Source organism: Papilio polytes, unplaced genomic scaffold (assembly GCF_000836215.1).
Source record: "Papilio polytes unplaced genomic scaffold, Ppol_1.0 DF824191.1, whole genome shotgun sequence".
NCBI classification, from domain to species: Eukaryota; Metazoa; Arthropoda; class Insecta; order Lepidoptera; family Papilionidae; genus Papilio; species Papilio polytes.
Window position 1 is genome coordinate 2,861,915 of NW_013525013.1, and position 20,636 is coordinate 2,882,550.

Genomic DNA, 20,636 nt, shown 5'->3' on the forward strand with positions numbered 1-20,636 from the left:
GGTGTCGGCTTGTGATGGCATCACGCGATCGGACACGGGAATTGTGGAGATAAAATCTTGATTGGCAACATTTAATTTGGCGTACAAATAAAAACTCGGCTCACAAACGAAATTGAAACGTCCCGCTCTGAATTGAATACGGCGCGGGACTGCGAAGCGCGGATTAATATTAATTGGATCACAACACGTAGATTTATGAATTGACTGGATTTTAAACTTTACAGCACCGAACCGTTCTTAATTGGAGTGCCTCGAAAGGTTTTTATATTAATAAAATCTAATGGAATATCGAAAATCACTATGATCTATTTCGTGTTAAATCTAGTGATGGCGCTGTATTTGTCCAACTGCGAGATGAATGGCCACAAGGGTACAACTTGCGGTCAACTTTCATTTGCTGTAAAGGACTTACGAGATTTAGTGTTACGATTCGATAATCAATGGTTCAAGTTCAAAGAATTAACTTAATTATGATGTAAGGCAAAGTAAAGAAATAATCCTTCATAAGAAAACTTTTAAGTAATTACGATTAAAACTTTTCTTTATATAGTTTAGTGTTCGGTAATAGTCGTAATGTTACTTACTGTACACTTTGCCGTAATATTACTTGGAAGTGTTTCGGAGATTATATAAGATTTTAACTTGTACGAACAGTAAACATGTCTACTACAATACATGGGACGTTCAAAGGAAATAGACATTTTCCTGATGCATGTAGGGAAGGTCTTTGATATATTATTTGGGATTAACAATTTGCCAGCTGTACGCGCGCGACGGATATGGCGTCGCCGGCGGGTTGCTGCGGGCCGCGTCAACAAATCGCGAAGAGGAAACATTCGCCGAAAGCGCAACACTACAACAAAATAACTACGGCATTAGTGTTGAGCGCAGTCGACGTATTCAAAATGCAATTTCCGCCGACGATACTTTTCCCGCGGAATGTAACCATTTTCCTTGAATTTAAATTCTTTTTCGTTTATTTTTCCCCATTATGTTTTCACAACAGAAAATGTTACGAGCGATCTCAATGCTAAATACGACGCCGTTATACTTGATGATTTTTAGGTTATGTTTTGATAGTACAATTCACCTGGATGGCTAAAGTAAAAGAGACGTTCACACTTTTACAATAAGGTCTCGTTTAATTTACAATTTATTTTAGCCTTTTTAAAACTTTACGAATGAAAACGAAGGAGTACAAGAACACAGACACCTTACAACTGCCACATTTTATACGTACCACCTGTCACTAACATGTATAAAGGAAGTCAAGGACGATAATTATCGTATCGCTTAGGTAGGCTAATTAAAACTATGTCAAATAAAAACTAAACTGACATAGGTAAGAAAATAATATAGATATTTTTATAAGTAACGAAGTCCTTATGACCTTAAAATCGAATAATACGTATTACAGTTACAAATTCCTAACCTTCAAAGTACTAATCTTGAAAAATCTAGTGATCTGATCCTACTGTAATAATTATAATTAAATAAGTAAGATTTTGTTAACTAATTACAAATTAAATATGCGTAATGTTTTTAATTTCAGATACGGCCTTAGATGAAGAATATCTCATTAATTAGGTCCCTTTGCCGCGTCATTGGGTCATTGCCGTTCACATTGAATATCCAAGATTCATTTAAAATGACAAACGAAACAGCGAGGGAAATATACGTCTCTATTCATTTGTTTACATTTCAAATTGATTCTTTTATCTTTAACGAATGAGTCAAAAATAATGTTGAAATATATTTTAATAGTTTAAATAATCTGTCGCTGGATAGATTGATATGTTATTTTTTTTTATAACTTAAGTTGACAAACAAGCAAGCGGCCCCCTGAAATCGCCAAAATGGCGAAGCGACCTCTGTCCGTGGACATCCCCAATTGCAGATGCGTTGCCTACCCTTATACGACGGAGGAGGAGACGCACATAAAGAGTATATTTCCCCTTCCTATGCATCCCCTCCACCGTCAAATCCACTTCCTCTTCCCATCCTGTCCTTATAAGAAAAGGGTGGTAAGGAGAAAGGGACTTAAATTAGGCCTCCGGCACCACACTCATCAGACGAAACACGGAATTGATTCCATTTCACGCCTGTCTTCTGTGTGGTCGTGGTATTTCACCGGGCGTGCCGGCCCATTCGTGCTAAGATGTTAAAGCGGGATAAGATACGAAATGAGTATATTTGAAGAAATTTGAGAGCATCCCTAGTGGTAGAAAAGGTTAGCGTGGTATGGGCATGTTATCAGGAGGAATGAATGGCATGTAACTTGAAGGACGTTAGTTATGATTGTAGTGGTACACTATTAGAGGTAGACTTAGAAAGAGATGGAGTGATGACTGAGATGACGTATGATAGAGTTATGTGGAAGACAAAAACCTGTTGAGCCGACCGTACGGGAGTTAAGTAGGAAGATGACGAAAATAATCTATAGCTGTGTAACCGCGATATTCCAAACACTTGACAAATATTTGTTATATATTAAGTGTTAAAGGGACAATGTGTTTAACACAATTTATTGACGTCACTTTGTGATTACTATGCGTCAACTTTGTCATACAAGTTAATGATACTTGTGCATAACACATTGTGTGTTAATATTATTAATTTATATTTCAATTAGGTTTACTAAAGGTATAGTTTATATAAATAACTAAGAAACTGATAAACAAAATGCACATATGGAGAAGACGAGATGGTTATGTAAATGCTGACCCCTACATTTTTTGTATAGACTATGTAGGGAAAAAAATAAACGTAGCAAATAAATAGCAAATAAATAATTTGTGTATTTAAATAATATGTTGCATTAAAAGTATTAAAAAGTTGTACCGATTTTGTTGTATTATGATTTTGGTTAACGGAGATATTAGTCACATAATTCTATATATTATACTAGATAAGAGACAAGCACTTAGTAACTCATTTGTTTGATTTACAAACAAGCGATATAGAAGAAGTAATATTCAAGAAACAAAATATTCATTTGTGAAATTAAACAAGTACCTATAGTTGACAGAGAAGTACAGTTTTAATCGCTTGTCGTCGATGTGAACGGCTCCTAAAGGTCGGGGGTCGCGCGGGACGACGTTTAACATTATTCCATGTCGGAGAAAGTGTCGGCCCAAGGGTCGGCTTGCGAAACCGGCCCAGCCTTATAGGGTGAGGTTATGAAAATAAGACGATTTGCTTGACATAATGAAATACACGATTGTGTCCATCACTTGCAAAATATACATTAAAATGAACTACGAAACAAAGCAATAAATTTATTACTTTAATCAACATATTGCGCAAAAAAAAATCTGGCACTATCTTGGCTCTCATATTAAACGGGAGACGAAATTTGAACGCAAGCTCGCATCAAGCCCACGGCAGTATATTTATTTAATTATGACTCATATTATATGAGAAAGGCCTAGCAACAAATTTCATTATACACCTTTTAATGGCGAAATATATCCCCTCGATGACATTTACATCGATAAGCAATAAAACAAAATTAAATGGCACACGAAATGTCAACAACTCGCTAAATCCTTTATCACATTCCAAATTCGAACTCACAAAAGTTTCTTAAAATTGATAGTCAAAGTTTGTAATCTCGTTTGCGAGAAGATAAGCTGCGCGGGTAAGGTTTGCTTACTTATCGAGTTTCAAATATTTAATATTTATCCGTTCATGGGAACTCAAAAGCCGAATTTGATAAGATGTACGTGGGTATGAATAAAATATTAGCGAGTTACGTAATGCTAATATTAGGCGATAAATTATACAGGGCGGGGGCTGAAGTCGCTACAGGAGCGATATTCGCGTACAAGTTATGTCTCAAGCAGTCGTTTGAAACAGAGCAATGGGAATATGAAAGTAAATGCGAACCGTTCGGGACTCTTGTAATAATTCTATTTGAATGATGACTTTCATTATATTTTCTAAATGTTGGTAATAAAATATAGAATTTTAGTATATTAGTTATCTTTACACATTATGGTTTTATGCATATTTCTCATACGCAGTCTGATAACATACAGATTTAGTACTACTTATGACTTACAATTTTTCCAAATCGAATCTATGCGACGAGTCAGTTACTTGGCTAAGCAAATGTACCATTATAACTAAAAGTACTTAATTTACTTTATGTTTTGCACTATTTTAATAATCACTTAGTAATAGTAATAAGATGATTAGCATAAATATGCCATTTAAAATGAATACTTCTTGTATTCTTGTCTTATTAGTCAAAGAAATCAGAATTACACAATAAAATGATGGATTCGCGTGGTATTTTAACAATAAAATTAATAAATCAATGAATGAATATAATAAATAATTAAGGATATGCATAACCGCGGCACTGATGAACTATTGGTTTAAATAACAATTAAATAATCGCTAGGGCGTGTCACGTCAGCCAACCTTGTGTCAGTTGCCGCGTTGCAACAGGGCCTCGTGTCAAGGAAAAACCCACTTAGCGGTTTCCCTGGCCTTGAACCGATGCTTGCCAAGTTTTTCACAAATACTCTTTTACGACGAAAAAGGATAATTAAAATCGCCATTACGTTCCTTTACGTTACTTTGAATTATTTTTTTTAATTACGAGAAAATTTAAATAGATCGAGATAGCAATAAAATCTTATAAAATTGCTTGTGATAAGGATATAAATATAAAATTAATTTATGCACTTGAGGACATGTAAGTATCATTACTTTAATGATAATTGCATTTCTCTGGCCCTTAAACTGAAAAACTGTTTTCAAAATTTGATGATGAATTAAAAAAATTAGATTACAAATAAGTTGTCCAAATGAATCGGACGTACAAAAATGTCAGAAATAATCCTTCAATAATTTTTCATGTTCACTTGGAACACTCAAAACGGTGTAAACTCCTTACGAACTAATGTACCTATGCAAAATGTTTGAATATTTTTAACATGGTTTAGCTGGACCAAGGGTATGTGCAAATTTCAACTATAATTTCTTTTGGATAACCGGAATAAAAGAACATAACTAACATTTACATATGTTCTAACATTATCTGTTTATTGTCAAAACAAATGGGAATATCTTATGACATCACAGCGCACTCTGTTCGAAATTTATTTACCACTCTTTAAATATTCAAACGCTATACGTGTTTCGGTGCAAAACTAATTTTGTCCATTAGCTTCAATACACAAACATACCACAAGCTTCTAATTAATATTTTATAACGTTTATTTATGGTATTTGAAAACATCAATAATATCAGGATTCGGTAAATGACGGGTAGTCTGTATGCAAGCAGGAATCAAAGCTTCTTTATTTTAAGAATGACCAAGGACTTTTTTTAATCAACTGACATGCGGGTTGTTTTATCGAAAGAAATCTAAATGCGGGTTACCACTGAGAAAATATTCGTACAAAACACATCGCTAACTCTCTCATGAAAAAGGACAGTATTTTTTTGAACGGGTGAAAACCCGCGGTTAATTTAAACATTAACCAATCAAATATTATATTATTACTGTGTAATATTAAATAAAAAGAGCAAAATATATACAAATTCCTCGCAGACATTTAAAACGTATAAAGAAAATGGAATGCTATTCGCGAATAATTTCTTTGATACAGTGAGATTCTTTCCCTCAAAACATTTATAAAGGCATTAAGTTACCAAGTTGCAGTAAGCTCGCATGCCCGCTTTAAATGCTCATTTACACGCAAGGGGTGTCCCTCGTTCGCATTTTTCATGTTTTATCAGAGCACCGCAATGTCACACGGCGCGAGGAAAAACTACCTGAGATTAAATTTTTCCAAGTTCCCTTCATCAAGTTTATAAACATAGCAGTATGCTTCACAAAAACAAACGAGAACATGAAATTTTCTTTGTGGGATTAAGAGAAGCAAAGCGTTTCATGTCACTTTAGCCGGTTCCCCTGCAGACTTTGTTAGACTTTTGTACACAATCTGACAATAAATTGGTCCGATCTAATTGGCCATTAGAAGACTTAGTTGCTACAGTTTTTTAGATGTAAGCAATGAGCAATGGTACAACGAAATAATTAGTATGTTTGTAATCGTAAATTCAACATCGAAATCATTTAATGTTCATGTTTATAAATATCGTAAAAGAAATTTCAAACAAACATTGACATTTTAAGAGAAAGACAAGTCGTTATGTGGCCATGTATTTTACAAAATACATCTTTTCTCCCGAGCTAAAGGTTAAGTGTCATTTAGACATTGTATCGTCGAAGTCTGGCGCTTAATTGGCGAAAGTTTGAAAACATACCAATCGTATAATATAATGAAAATAAGTCGCTACGAATATTTTAATCCAATTAGAATGTAACGAAACATATGTAACGATATGGAAGTAGTCCGACCTCAAAACAAACATTGATTAGAAATCTAACTTCCAATAATACGGTGTAGCGATGATGTTGCTTTAGAAAAATTAGTAAGACAAGATTAAATGTTATTTATATACTAAAAGGTATGTTAATAGGAGATGAAGCGTATCGATGGGTGGTGAGTAATCGGTCGCGATATTGTTTGCTCATTAGTGCGGTGCGGTGCAGCGCGGGTCGGGCCGGGGCCTTGACTGCAATGCGCGAGCGCCGTGCCGTGTCAAGGGAGCACTGCTTTCGCCGCTAAGCCCGTTCCAAGCCTACATAGATAAGTCATTTATAAGAAAAAATAAGAAGCCGCTGTAACATTACCTAATCACAAATCATTTAACGCCTGGATATTTCCAAATTCAAGTACTTTTTACAAGCAATTTTTTTCTAATTGTAACAACAACCTAAAATAACGAAATAAATTCGAGCTCGAAATCGACGAGAAATATCACCGTTTCTGTTTTTCAGTCGAGAAAGGGATTCTATTTGAGTTGGAGCAATAACAGATTCGACACTAAAAATTGGACCGGACAAGGAAATAAAACAACGACGAAGTGAAGGAGAAACTGGGTCATTGAATGTTGGCTCAGCATTGGCACACAATAGGTTATAACAACAGGCTGAAGGCGAAAACAATTTAAACACGGCCTCCGGATCGGGCGACGCGTAGGCTTTGCAAACGTGTCATTTGAATTAACCACACGTTTGTGCATCGCTTGTCATTTGTGATGCGGTAAGACACAAACAGTCCTGGCAAATCTGATTGTTTATATTATTTAATTAAATTGTTTACAAGTTTAATAAAGGTAACAATTAAATAGTTAACTAAAAAATAAAGTTACGAATGTAATCGAGAGTAAAAATCAAGACGGGTGTAGAACTGAAACTGAAATTGAAGGCGAGAGGCTAGATACAAAGAAGTATATCGTCAAGACAAAGCCGAGCAATCTTCTAAGTGGTAGGAGAGGCGGGCGCGGAACAAAGCTGTCCCCCCTCCCGCCACGCACCCTCCCCGGGCAGATAAGCACACCCTCCTCCTTAAATGCCTTTACCACCATTGAATAAGCCCGCGTCTAAGCAACGCGACGAGAAACTTATATTTTTCGAAACACCTCTAATCTAATGATTATCTAATCTACACTGCTGAAACACATGTATAAAAAATATTGTTTTTGTGCATATGTTTCTATAGTGCAAACATGTAACTAAAAGTTCAGTTTATCCGTGTTCGAGTAACAAAAATAAGTATAATTTGAAGGCCTCCATAGAACAAGAATAAACGAAATCCCACCCAGGGCGGCGACGCGGTCCGAAAGCTCATCTATCTTCGTTCTAGATGTCATCCGAAATTTATGCTTGCAAGTATTTTAAGTAAACGTAAATCCGTTTAATACCTTTTCGGTATTTAATTTACGCTCTCCGTGGTGTGAACTCATGTCGGTGAGAAATTGTTACGCGGCAAATGTCAGTAGCGTACTTGCCGGTGATCTCATACCATTATCAACATAAAAAAGAGTCGAAATTTGGGCTGTATTGGCGAAATTTTGGACCAAACAATGTTATAGAGTTTATGGTATTTTTAAAACAACATTAACAAGGCCGTAGCTTTGCCGACTCTCCATTTCTCAAGTTCGCAAGTGTTCAAAGTATCGCGTATTTTACTTCGCTTTTTCTATTACCACTTAAAGTTTAAAAACGGTTTCGGTACATAAATAAAACTGCGAAGGAAAGCTTTTAGAGTGGTGTGTATAAACAGGCGGCGCCGTTTGAGCTAGAGACATTTTACCTCCAAGAAGTATATACCACCGTTGATTTTATGTGTCGACAAATATAGCGAGCGAGCGAAATTTTCATGCGGACTTTTTATCTTAAGACGTACATTTCATTTCAGTCGAGAGGGGGAATATAATGATTTAGGCAGAGACTTAATATTGGGTCGTAAATTTGTGAAAAATATGACATCGATAAATCAAATAAACATTTTTTGGGGCGAGATGTCGCGCGAGGTAGTAGCAAGTCAGCCGGGCGAGAGGTGAGAGCTGAAACGTAATTTCGCGGGCCGTTCTGAGATCCTCGGTAGTGGCGCGGGACGAGGACGAGCCGGCGAAGGGTGCCGCCGATTTGAATTATTCATGCACTCGTACCTCAGACGTCAGCTCGCCGTAATGTGCGACGACGCCAGCAGATTCCATCGGGGAAACCGGTATCCACATTTAAATACATCTACCTCTTATAACATTTACAATTCATGTCAATTAACAAATTAGTTACCGAGTGTTAATTGGTAAAATTAAAAATCATCTTGCTTTACTACCTTAGAGTAAAAACATGTGTAGTATTTAAAAAAAAAAGAACGTAAGATGTGTGAAAACGATTTCCAATGGGAACTAACACAGTTCGAAGTAGGAAATCGGAAACAGCGTTTACTGAAATCCGCGTCAGCAATACGTGACTTGCGGCGAAGATGAGACCGGACACTTTTGTACGACACACGATGGAAAACTCTAAAGCTCTCATGCGGCAATATTTTTCCACCAATGACAAATTCGAAAAAGTTATTTACTGCTTACAAAACACATGTATCGATTTATTATTATTTATTCTCATTGATGATAATATGTAAATACTCTAAATTTATGCCAAATTTCATAGAAATCCGTCCAGCCGTTTAGGTTACAAACTTTAACAAACATCCATCCATACATCAAAACTTTCGCATTTATATCATTAGTATGATAATGATAATATCTTGCACTTCATATGCAATATACTTCAGAAAGAGGAATAAATAACTATCTACGTGCCTCTTTGAACGAATCTAAAGGTCTATTGAACAAAAAAAGTATCACTACTTCAGTCACAAGAAAAATTAAAGTATAATGCACTGGTCTCACATTCCTGCAGTCGTTGTGATTCCTGTTTGTGTGTAGTATGACACGTCTACAATATTCGCAGAAATTTACTGGTAGTCATTGAGGATAAAGTTTTTTGTTGACTCTAAATTGGTATCTACAATCTTTTCATTCTTTTTGAATCAAATAAAAGTTCTAAAGTCAGTGATGTATAAAGATATGTTTAATTGACTGGTAACTATGCCATTCCTTCTTGAATATAATAAACGGTTTTATTTTTAAGGAAGGTAACTAATATCGAGACAACCTTAATAGTCTGCACTTAAGTTGCTCGAACTTGTATTACTTTGTTGCATTAAAACATTAGTCTACTGCAATTGAAAACGATTGCATATTGTAAAACGAGTATCCTATAATTTTATTTTTATCGATAATAATAACTGATTATCGAAAGAAAATTATCGTATTTATACTCAAGGAACCAATCCAAGAAAAAATGTAGGCGATTTCTTCTTTTACAAGTCTAATAAAAACAAAGTAAACTTAGGTATGTCCTTTCTACTAATTTAAATGACAATAGTGGTGTTAATTTCCATCGAAATGAATTTGAACCTATCTTTGTTTTCTGTAACCTATCTTTGTAATGAAATTATCAAGTTCTATAATTAAAGTCTGTCGAGGACGTTAATAAAATTGTTGAACTGCCATTGGATCTATTTATGTAATCGTCATTTTAATTAAAACACATTTTAAGGTATCTAAATAATATATTACACTTGGTTTAAAAAATACTGCCTTATTTAAAACCGTTTCACAACTATAAAGAAATATTTAGGTGGAAATTTGTAAGTTTTCACATTTTTACCAGTTCATAGTTTAATAACTAAATGAGTCCCTTACTGTTAAAATACTAAAATATACACTAAGAAAACCATACATTGAATTTAAGTGTGCCAATAATAGAAAAAAACGAATGCATGCTAAAATTATTTCATTAGGCGTTTTTTAGTTCACAACACTCTTTACTAAGCAGATGAGGATAGAAAAAGAAAACATTCGAAAGTAATATACGGCTCATTAATTGAACTTCATTTCGAAATTGGATTACAGGCGAACGATTCCATTACCATGCAAATAAATGTAAATGATTTGTGGCACAACAAATTTACTTATATTCCATTCCCGCCGGGTACGTCTCGATCAGGACAAAAAGAACTTCGTGATAATTAAATTCAACTTTATTTATACGACTTGTTAATAAATTAGATTAAGGTTTTTTAATCGTGTAAATGTTACTTTTAGAGACCTTAATGATATTGGTACTACCAATGCTACTCTGGTGTGTGCGATGTTTTGTTATATACCGATTGTAGTTTTCAATCCGTATTAGAATAGCTTGTAAAATTAAATAAATTAGCGACATTTAATCAATTCCATTATTTTCTAAAACTGATATTTAGAAAAAAATCAAACATAATTTAAAAAGGAACTAGATTTTTCAAACCCTAACTTTTTGGCTTATTTCAATCTGTATTTATTACGGTTCACGCGAGCGGCGTATATGCCTCTGATGTAGAAGAGCTTAATATCTGTGCAATAGATTAAAGTGCAGCGTGCGCCTGTACTCGAATTTCCAACGCGAAAGCCAAAAAGTCACACAAAGTGAAGATCGTCAGCGCTCCGCTCTGAGGGAGGGCAAAAAGAAAACAAACGATTGTTTCATTTGTTTTTCCTCTCGGCCGGTCGGCTGGCCGCGCCTCGCAAACCGGTACGGGCCCGCTGGCGTCAGCCGCACGGCTTGGCTATCGACCATAAGTTGAAACACATTATGCCCGCGCCTCAAACGCTCGCTTTGAACTCATGCTAACAAGTTCTATATTGCAATGTCAACATAAAAACAGATACATTTAGGTTCTAAACTGTAACAACATACAGCTGTATTAATCCCGATCAATTGGAAATGGCTAAAGGATTATAACAAAACATTGCAAGTGGTAGTAGCAGTAAATAAAAATGTTAAAATGATGTTTCGCAGCTTTGTTGTTTATTATAATCAAGAATACATTTTAACAATATCCAAGACAGGCAACAGTGATATGAAAGTTGCTCGACACGGGTAAATGATAATCGTTAATGTACAATTGTTTGTTATTGTCATATTGAGTGAAAGTGCGCTTTGTAAATTTGTCGTATGAGATGTGGCGGCGTCGTAAGATAATCTGTCGTCATATCTACTTCCGTGGGTGGTGAACGTCGTGAAAATGTATTGCTTCCGACGGATGACGAAGTAATATCGCCAAGGAAAATTTATGGAAGTGTATCCAGCGGCCTACAATACAAGAAATCTAATACTTAATGATTGTTTTACGGAAAAATGTCCTTTATTTAAAGTATTAAATACTCAACTTTGAGATCGTTATGTGGGACATAAACTATCTTTTATGTTACGAAATAATGTTTAAGTATAGCCAGCAGTTAACTAAGAAATCAAAAGGTTATTTAACTGTGCATTTTTCTTTCATTAGTATTGTAACTTAAAACATTGTTAAACCTATAAGTGACTAATATCTATACATTACAAAATGCTCTCTTCTTTTTACTCTCACGAAATCGTAAAATATTTATCACTCCAGTGAACATGTTTTATATTGTTTGTGAAAAAGTCGATAACCCGCAGCGAAACAGAGAAAAATCATTTATACGATTCTATGAAAACAAATAATTTATCCGCGAGTGTTGGTGTGCGAATATCGAATATATTTGTGTTTATTAATAGGTATTTGTTTTAGTATTGTTAATCTATACAGCAATTTTAATATTTTATTTAAAATCGAGATAAACCTAGATCATGAGATGCGACTCGGATTTTAACAACACTTAGAGATAAAAACATCACATAACTTTAGTAAGGAATAATTCAGTAGTAACGCTACTAGTCCGTAGAAAATCAGCAGCAATAAACGGAATCGCGGGGTTGAGGAATCGTATGTATAAAAAAGCGACATATAATGGAGTACAAAGGGCAAAGGATAAATTGTGCGGAGCGTAGTGTGCATGGGGCTGCGAGTGGGGTCAACGACACGCACCCCGCCACGTCGGGCCTCATACAGGACGTTACTCACCCGTGGGGTAAACCAGCTGCTGCCACAAAAACTACCCTTGCTGCGACTACAGTCGTGTGGTGGCGCATGCATGCCTTTTTAATAAATGCTAATTAACTTGGTGAAATTATAAAATGTGTTGTCAATCATAAATAATGCTTATTTAAAATATTGTCGTTTAGTAACGACCGAAATTAAAAAAAAAATCAAAAATGTTCTTGAAAGACATTGATAATGGCACACATTTCTCAGTTCATAATGCGTTCACATTTTATGATATCGATTTTATATTTATAAAGGCAGTTCCTTATCAACTACGCTTCAACTTGTGTTTAAACTATTAACTAGTAATAATGTCAACATATATTTTGTCAAATTTCATATCCTAAATACAGAGAATATCGTGTTCTGAATTTACGATACTGGGACGTAGTAAAAGAGGGCGTAGCTTTATGGTAATGTATACCCCAGGAACATGAATACTGAAAGGATAAGACAAGCGTCTTAAATTATTATCTTCTCGCCGCATAAAGTGAATAAAGAAACCAAAGAAGTCACAACACGACGCTTATTATCAAGCGAGATATTTAATTATTTATAAACTATATAAACAAACAAATAGCATAGCGTTAACGCCATATTCTTAGGTTATTCAGAGATGATTATTGTTAATTAAAATGATACAAGTACAATAAATGTGACATATATGTGTTAAAATAATAGAGGGCAATTTCGGTCTAATTTATATGAGTGTACGCGTAAAGCTATGTAAGAGTGCGTATGATGTAGGGAGTGAAAGCGGCGACATATGCCGGCCCCGTTCGCTTTGTGGAGTGTTGGATCTCGCCATATGGCACACAAACACAAAGAGCTTATCTGACACCGCACCGGCTTCAATGTTAAATCGAAATTTATATGGACTGAAAATTGCCTACTTGTTATTAGCTACAATGGACCAAGTTTCAATTGAAACTTATTAATTTCGATTCAATTATTTGAACGACCAACGTGGCTCGATCTTTAACTCGGAATCGACGAATCTCAATTCATTGTAAAATACAAATTGGATATTCAAAAGATTGAGCAGCAACCACTGTTTAATTACCAAATTACATAGAACAGTTAAAGGGATTGGAAGTTGTATTATTTAGGGATTGAAATTTGAGGTAAACAAGAGGTAAATCGTGAATTCCAATACAAATATGATTTTTTATTTCTTTTAACATATCTCGGGAGCAGGTTATATATTTTATAGTTCAATGTAGATGTGTACCGTATGCGCAATTAATGAGATGTTGACTTTAAAGGGCGAAGAACTTCATCAGTTGACCTTCACCGAGAGCTGACTGGGCATCGATCCTGCGTCTATGCCCCTCCCCCCCCTCGCTTGCTCGACCAGTGTATTTATAGACACTAGATGCTGAAAGTCAACGCGCAACCATCAAATTGACTTGAGACATTCAGCGACAACTTTAACCGCAATGAGTACATTGCACCTCAGCGCGTTGCGTTCATAAAGCTAAAACGATAAATTTATCGCTCACCGCAGATTTATTATAAAGCAAGTTAGTTGCGTGACTCACGTTGTTAACTACTAAAGTTTGAAGGCGGAAACTAGCCGAACGAGTGACGTAATGTGTATTGTGGTCGTTCATTAGAATAGGACCGACGTGAGAATCGCAGCGAGGAGAAGGCTGCGGAAAACCTTCGGAGCATCGCTCTCTTGCGCACTCGAGTTCCCGTGAAAAAAGAATAGTTGCGAGGCGTCAATAACCTCGGTGGTACGGATCGCGGAGGTTGCGATAAATACGACATCGGCGTCGCTGGTATGGTCAAGAGCCTTTCAAGGTCGGGAAGCGAGGCGGGGCGCGCTCCACATCTGCGCCTGGCCGCCACGAGCCGCCGCCTGCATTCCACCACACGAGGCCTTCACCGCCGCTATGCCGACGCCGCCACCGGCCACCGCCGGAGGGCACTGACTCGTCCTTCATAATAGGTACAATGATTCCGGGTAGGACATTATTTTATTCGTACTCATGCGCCAATTTTAATATCCACTGGAAACAACACTAGCAACTATTTAACCTTTACAAATACTGCTTTGGACATTAAACGTTAACAGTTAAAACACAGTCGTGACCGCTAATATAAGAACTTAAGGTTACATATGCTGGGGTCCGTGGTTTTGTAACTCAAATTTATCAAGGTCACAAACTAATCGTTTGAACTTAAAATGCTAACGTAACCGGCGCCCGAGTCATTCAGACACTGTGATCTTAACTCGCAAACGATGTTATTTTTAAGCATATAATTATGTACATCATCCTTAGATTAAAGAAGACGTAAAATCGTTTTAGAATGTATACGAACGCAAAATATCCGTGCACAGGCACAGGACGAACCAAGACACGATCACTCCGCGCATCCGTTCGCTCGGCAGGTAGACAGAGCGCGTAGAAAAGAGACGGGCACATATCACTAGGGGCGAGGAATCAACAAAGGATCGTCGTATCGGTGGCGACAGGAAGCCGCGGCGAGGCGAGGCGAACTCACCGCAGGTCGAGGAAACGCGCGGCCTTTGTTCTCCTTTCACAGGACATGTCGTACGTCGGTTATGTGTCGGGCGGTCCACAGCGATGACACTTCACCGACGAGGCACTGACAGCATTCTCGCGCACATGCGTCCGCGCACTGCGGACACTACCACCGGCGGCGAGAGAGCGCGCACACTGAGCGCACGGTGAGCGCGCGCGCGCGACCTACCTGCTCGCTGCGCTGCCCGCTGCCCGCTGCCCGGCGTCGCGGTAAGGCGAGGTGGAGCGGAGGCGCGCATCGCGGCGCACGCGCATGTACGCGGGAGGGGCAGCTCTAATCACTTTCCTCGCCATACACCTCCCGTCAAAACATTGCTATTTAATACATCCCATATCCGTTTTCTGATTGGAAGGTGCATTAAATCAATTGGAATGGACTTGGTAACACGACTAAGTGTTGCTTCTGTAATTAAATGGGCATACTTAAAACGAAAAACCTCCAAATACTGTTTAACCGTCCTAATTTACATGTGAATATTGTTTGTTAAATATGAGTCAGTACAAAGGCTCGGCCAACTTTCACCGTGGCTCGTGCTCGAACAATTAAGACAGCATACATACCTACATATGATCACTGGTAATACTTAAATGGTTCATTTATAACGAATTAGATGATAAAGTTATTAAAAAGATAAATATAGTATCTAAAGTGTATGCTTTAGAATTTTTTGTTGAAAGCGAAATATTTTTGCATAAATTTGAGAAATTTAATGGGTCCGTTGAGCATGTGTAAAGATGAGACTTTTTATACAACAGAGAATATGCGAAGCTTTTCCAACTGCGAAATTCCTCGAGCAAGAAATTGTTCACAACTCGCATTAATCGCGAAGTTTAAGCTAGTTATCATAAATTATAAAAAAACTACAAGCGTATACCAAATGCAGCTTGGAACACAACTAGGAGTTTGATTAAATTGAATTTACAACACTTGAATAATTCATATTTTAATCGAGACGCTCTTTCTTAACATTTATTATGATTAAAATATTAATTTGAATACTAACATTAGTTTGTTTTCATTAAATTTTATTATGAAGAAAAAAAACAGCAGTTTAGATTTTAGTTAAAATTTGCAGAAAGTAGCTCAATAAATCATTTTTAAACATTAGTGAAGGTCAACAGCTATTCTACTACGAGAAAAACACTAAAACTAAAATGTCTTAATTCATCAAAGATTAAAATAAGCCCTTTGTCACAAAACTAAATGTATCTTGAGTTTCTACAGTTAAAACATCCATACAATGACAAAAAAACGTAAACACAGAATAGTAAAAATATAGACTCATATAACAGTCAAAAGAGGAAATAAATATAAAATGAATTCGTGTCACAAATTTTTAGTAAAATGTACTAATAAATTTTCATGATTCACGAACACATTTCTCTCGTAGTGGGTAGATTTTGTTTTAGCCACATTTGCATTCCGGTCCACGGGAGTTAGGGAAAAAGATATGGTGGCGTGTGGCGCACTGCTCGACTTTTTATTTAAAACCCAAAAAGTTTACTTCAAACGGGAGTAGTTTTGATTTTATTGTAGAAAAAAGGAAAAGATATGTCCAACATGTTTTCGGGAGTAGAAACAGTAAATTGTAGGGGGATTTTAATGTGACCGTTATATTATGTCCAAACAAAAGAAAAAGCTATTCAATTTTTTAGTGTGATTGTCGTTAAAAAAGGCAATAAAGAGACGATTCTTAGAAGGGATAATCCAATCACAAACAATGTGTATGGCAATATCTGCCAATGACAAGCTAAGTTATAATGTCTAGTCACCTAGATCATAGAATTAGTTAGCGACGAAAAGAAAGTTTCATGGGCGTAAGAGGGCAACCCAACTAGATAAGGGGTAGGATCGATGCCAATCTGTTCGATGATGTTTTCAGTATTTGCATACCGAAAGTTAAAAATTAAAACGTAAGGAAAAAGTTCATGTATAATTGTTACAAGTGTTATTAGCAATTAGGTTTTAAATCTACATTACAAGCATTACCCTCTTCCCAAAGCTCACGCATTTAGATGACGCAAGAATTCCGACGACCCTTAATTAATTATGAATTCGTATTACGCACAAAAGTAAACTTCCTGTGAAATTAAGGTAGGCACGCAAACAAGAATCCGGCCTTTTCTGTGAGATACAAAAAAGCCGTGTAAATAGCGCGTAATACTAGTATCCTGAGCGCTTCCCGTGTACTTTCTACTTATCCACTTTCCCGCGGCATGGAGGGCGCGGGGGCGGCGGCGGGGGGAGGGGCCAGTCCCGGCGGATCCCCGAACGACCCTCTTGTTTTTTTCCTCTTCGTCGAAATATCATTGCTGCCTTCGTTGTTCTCGCAGTAATTTAGTTTATTGTACCTACTCAAATCAGACACTGAACGAAGAGACGATTTCGAGTTTTAAAAAGAGAAAAACTCCGGCAATTTGGTCGTTATTAAGATGAATTAAAATGTTATCCTCCGTTTCCTTCAAATTTCTATTATTATAGCAAGAATTCCTCGCTGCTCTCGCTTTAGGAACAAAATCGCGCTTCGTGCTCCGCAGTAAGAATGGAAATAATTTAGAATGTCTAGAGGATTTTGTTATTAATTGTTTTAAATATTTGAAGCATACTTCCCAGGAGTTGAACAATGCACTTTTTAATTTAGATTGAACGTGGCCGCGAGAAACTGTACGAGAAAAACAAAAAGGTGCATTTTACTTCAGCCGTTATCTAGTTTTGTTGTCTATTCTACATCTACATGTACACGGGTAGTGAAATAATGCTGCGATTTCTTTTTGCTTGCACAAGCTGAATGTTTTCATTTTATTTCTAACAACAGAACTTGAAATTCTGAATTGGACTTTTCTTAAGAAAGCCTTATACTCAGTCCTACTGTGTTGTTTACATTTATTAAAAATACGAAATACGTATTTTTTTTAATAATTGCGGTACGTATAACTTTTAAGCACAGACACCATCATCATGTTATTTTAGAAGCCATATAATTACTATTATAATAATATTTTATGCATAGGCAGATTAAGCTTCGTTAACGTTAATAAAACTACGCTCTATGTTTACTATTTCAGTTTAAAAATTGGTGTTTTAATACTTAAAAAACATCATATTCTACAGAGCGTTGTGCAGAAAACCGTCCAAAATGTAATTCAATGTGCTGAATTTCTCATCGCCGTAAAAAAGTTCAAAATGTATATTAGGACCTAATGAAGCTCATCATGCCCACGGACGCTAAAAGAACGGTATAAAAATGTCATTATAAGACTTTTCTAGAAAGGTGGGTTTGCGAGGATAATTTGGGCGCTGCCTTAAAAAGAAAACGTATAAAATCTGAAAATGCTTTAGCACGAAAGATAAGTTAATTTTTTTTATTTTGTGTAGGTAAGTATAAATTATAGTACACATTTATATCGTACATGAGTAACACAGGTGGACGTCAATGTTTTCCATGCTTATGTAAGCATTAGCGGTGCAAACACAAACTGCATTCATAAATGCTTACAGTTTGTCTTTTCGTGTAATCATTTCACGGAACGTAGCCTGCGCATAATGGAGTTAAAACACAATGCAATAAAACACAATATTGAACAAGCAGGTATTATATAGTGGTAGGGTTACACCGGCTTTTGATGCTGTATGAATGCCCACCTCAACAAGAAGTACCAAAACTATAAAGTACCGCAGAGAAATACAGAATAAACCTACATTTGTGGATTTCCATCAAAACACGCAGACTGTACACAGATTTGGAAATTATTTAGAGTTTACAATATAGTTAACGAATTTACGAATCCGTCCGCGAGAAATTAAAAAAAAAATAAGTGGCCAATTGAATTCTTCCCGACTATCCTCTACATTTACACCAAGTTTCATCCAGATGGTTCAGCAATTTAGGTTACAAACTCTAACAAATATCCATCTATCCCTCTATCTAAACTTTCGCATTTATAATATTAGTAAGAAGCAAGATTGTTACTGACGACTAAAATTACGACTAAGAGACTTGACATCAACTTGAAAAACAATCCATAAGCTATTCTCATAATAAAATACCTCAAATATAAATGTAACGTATGAACTTAACATTTGAAACGCCTACATTTTTCTGTCTATAAAATGCATGAGACTGGGAATACTATAGTACAGAAGATGAAAATACAATATAGTCTTTTTACCTCCACTACAACGTTTTTACGCTTGTAAACTACGTGCTAAATGAATGGGAAAAAGCTTCTATACTAATGAGACATTGTACAACACATGTAGATCCAGGAAATTGTGAGCACGTTGCAAAAGTAGGTTAATTTTTTATGTTCTATTTATGAGTCGAGTGTACGTAGTACGTACTATTTATAAGTGCATGACGCACGACATACTCAATATAGGCGTCCCAAGTTTTAACGATCCCAGTGGATTGATCAATAGAGTTACACTGTAGTCCATTTTCAGGGACAACAGGTGGCTGTATATTAGTCAAACTATAATCGATTAAATTACGTAACAAATAAACCATTAAAGGACGGAATCATGATATAATATTAGAAACAGATTATCTAGAAACCTCTTAAAAGTATTATTACTCTTATTATATCTATTATCGTTATAAAATGGCAGTACGTAACAGCGTTGTTAGGTGACAAGATCGTTTCATAGACGAACTATTTTCATTTAAAGTTGCATCGGTATCGTGCATGGTCTTCGAGGTCGCTAGATCAAGACTCTCGAAACTTCTCCCGGAACTACCCAATAATAGAACAGTGTAGAGTCGTTGATGTCCAAACAGCGATACTTCTCAACCTATAAAGTAATTCCAGGTCACTTGGAACTCCTACATTAATGACATAAGAGCGGGAAAACATGCTAATAAAATGGAGTAATAGCTTGAATGCCAGCTACTGTGGCAATTCGCATACAGTAGAATAGTAGCTTGATATAAATTCACGAGACTTCAAGATTCACAAGAGCTTTTATACATGTTTGTACATGACGTGACACATGCCAGTAGCTCTCATACAGTGTGCCAGCTACTGGAATGTCAAATTCCGTCCTAAGACACTAAATCGAAAATAAAGCAGCTCTGTATTGAAATTAAGATCATTCTAATATCTACTAAAATCAACAAATTATTTTAAATGTGTCTCATGTTAACGTTATTCAATTTTTATCACTTTATTGTATTGCCCTTTGCCTTGTTATGAGGGTGATTAGATTGTTATAATTATTGTTACAATTTGATATTACATCATTAAACAGGAAATTTTAACTGTGATGATATTTTTTTTGTATAAACACTTACTATTGTTACAAATGATTTATCATGACAATTTGAGACTAAAAAATCTTATAGGATGGATCAAAATTGCGTGATGTATAAATATGTAGCTGTAAAAAAATAAATGGACACACACGTTATAAAGAGCATTAAAAAACATGTAATTACAAATAATACTTGTCTGTTTAGCTAAGTATAGTTTACTTAACACAAATCTGACTTGATTCTCATTAAATTAAAAATAAAATATGATTTTAGTTGCACATTAATCTACGTAAGGGGTTAAGATGGAGCCACAATCAATTTCTAGTCCGCTAATGGGTTTAATCTAAACTTTCTAACACTCAGAAGTCTTGACACGTCGTCGCTAAACCAGAAGGCAGGCTGGCGGGCGATTCCATTAACCTAGCACGTTCACTTAATAAAT

General features: G+C 36.0%; 1 protein-coding gene across 1 annotated transcript in view; it reads right to left on the reverse strand.

The window, feature by feature from the left end:
* Window positions 1-15,131, reverse strand: part of LOC106110725 (protein gustavus) — a 26,304-nt gene extending 11,173 nt beyond the window's left edge. Inside the window, exon 1 of the mRNA XM_013292622.1 lies at window positions 14,902-15,131. Coding sequence (XP_013148076.1) covers window positions 14,902-14,948 — 47 coding nt within the window. The 5' untranslated portion in view covers window positions 14,949-15,131. The remainder of the gene's footprint in view (window positions 1-14,901) is intronic.
* Between the last annotated feature and the right edge of the window lie 5,505 nt (window positions 15,132-20,636).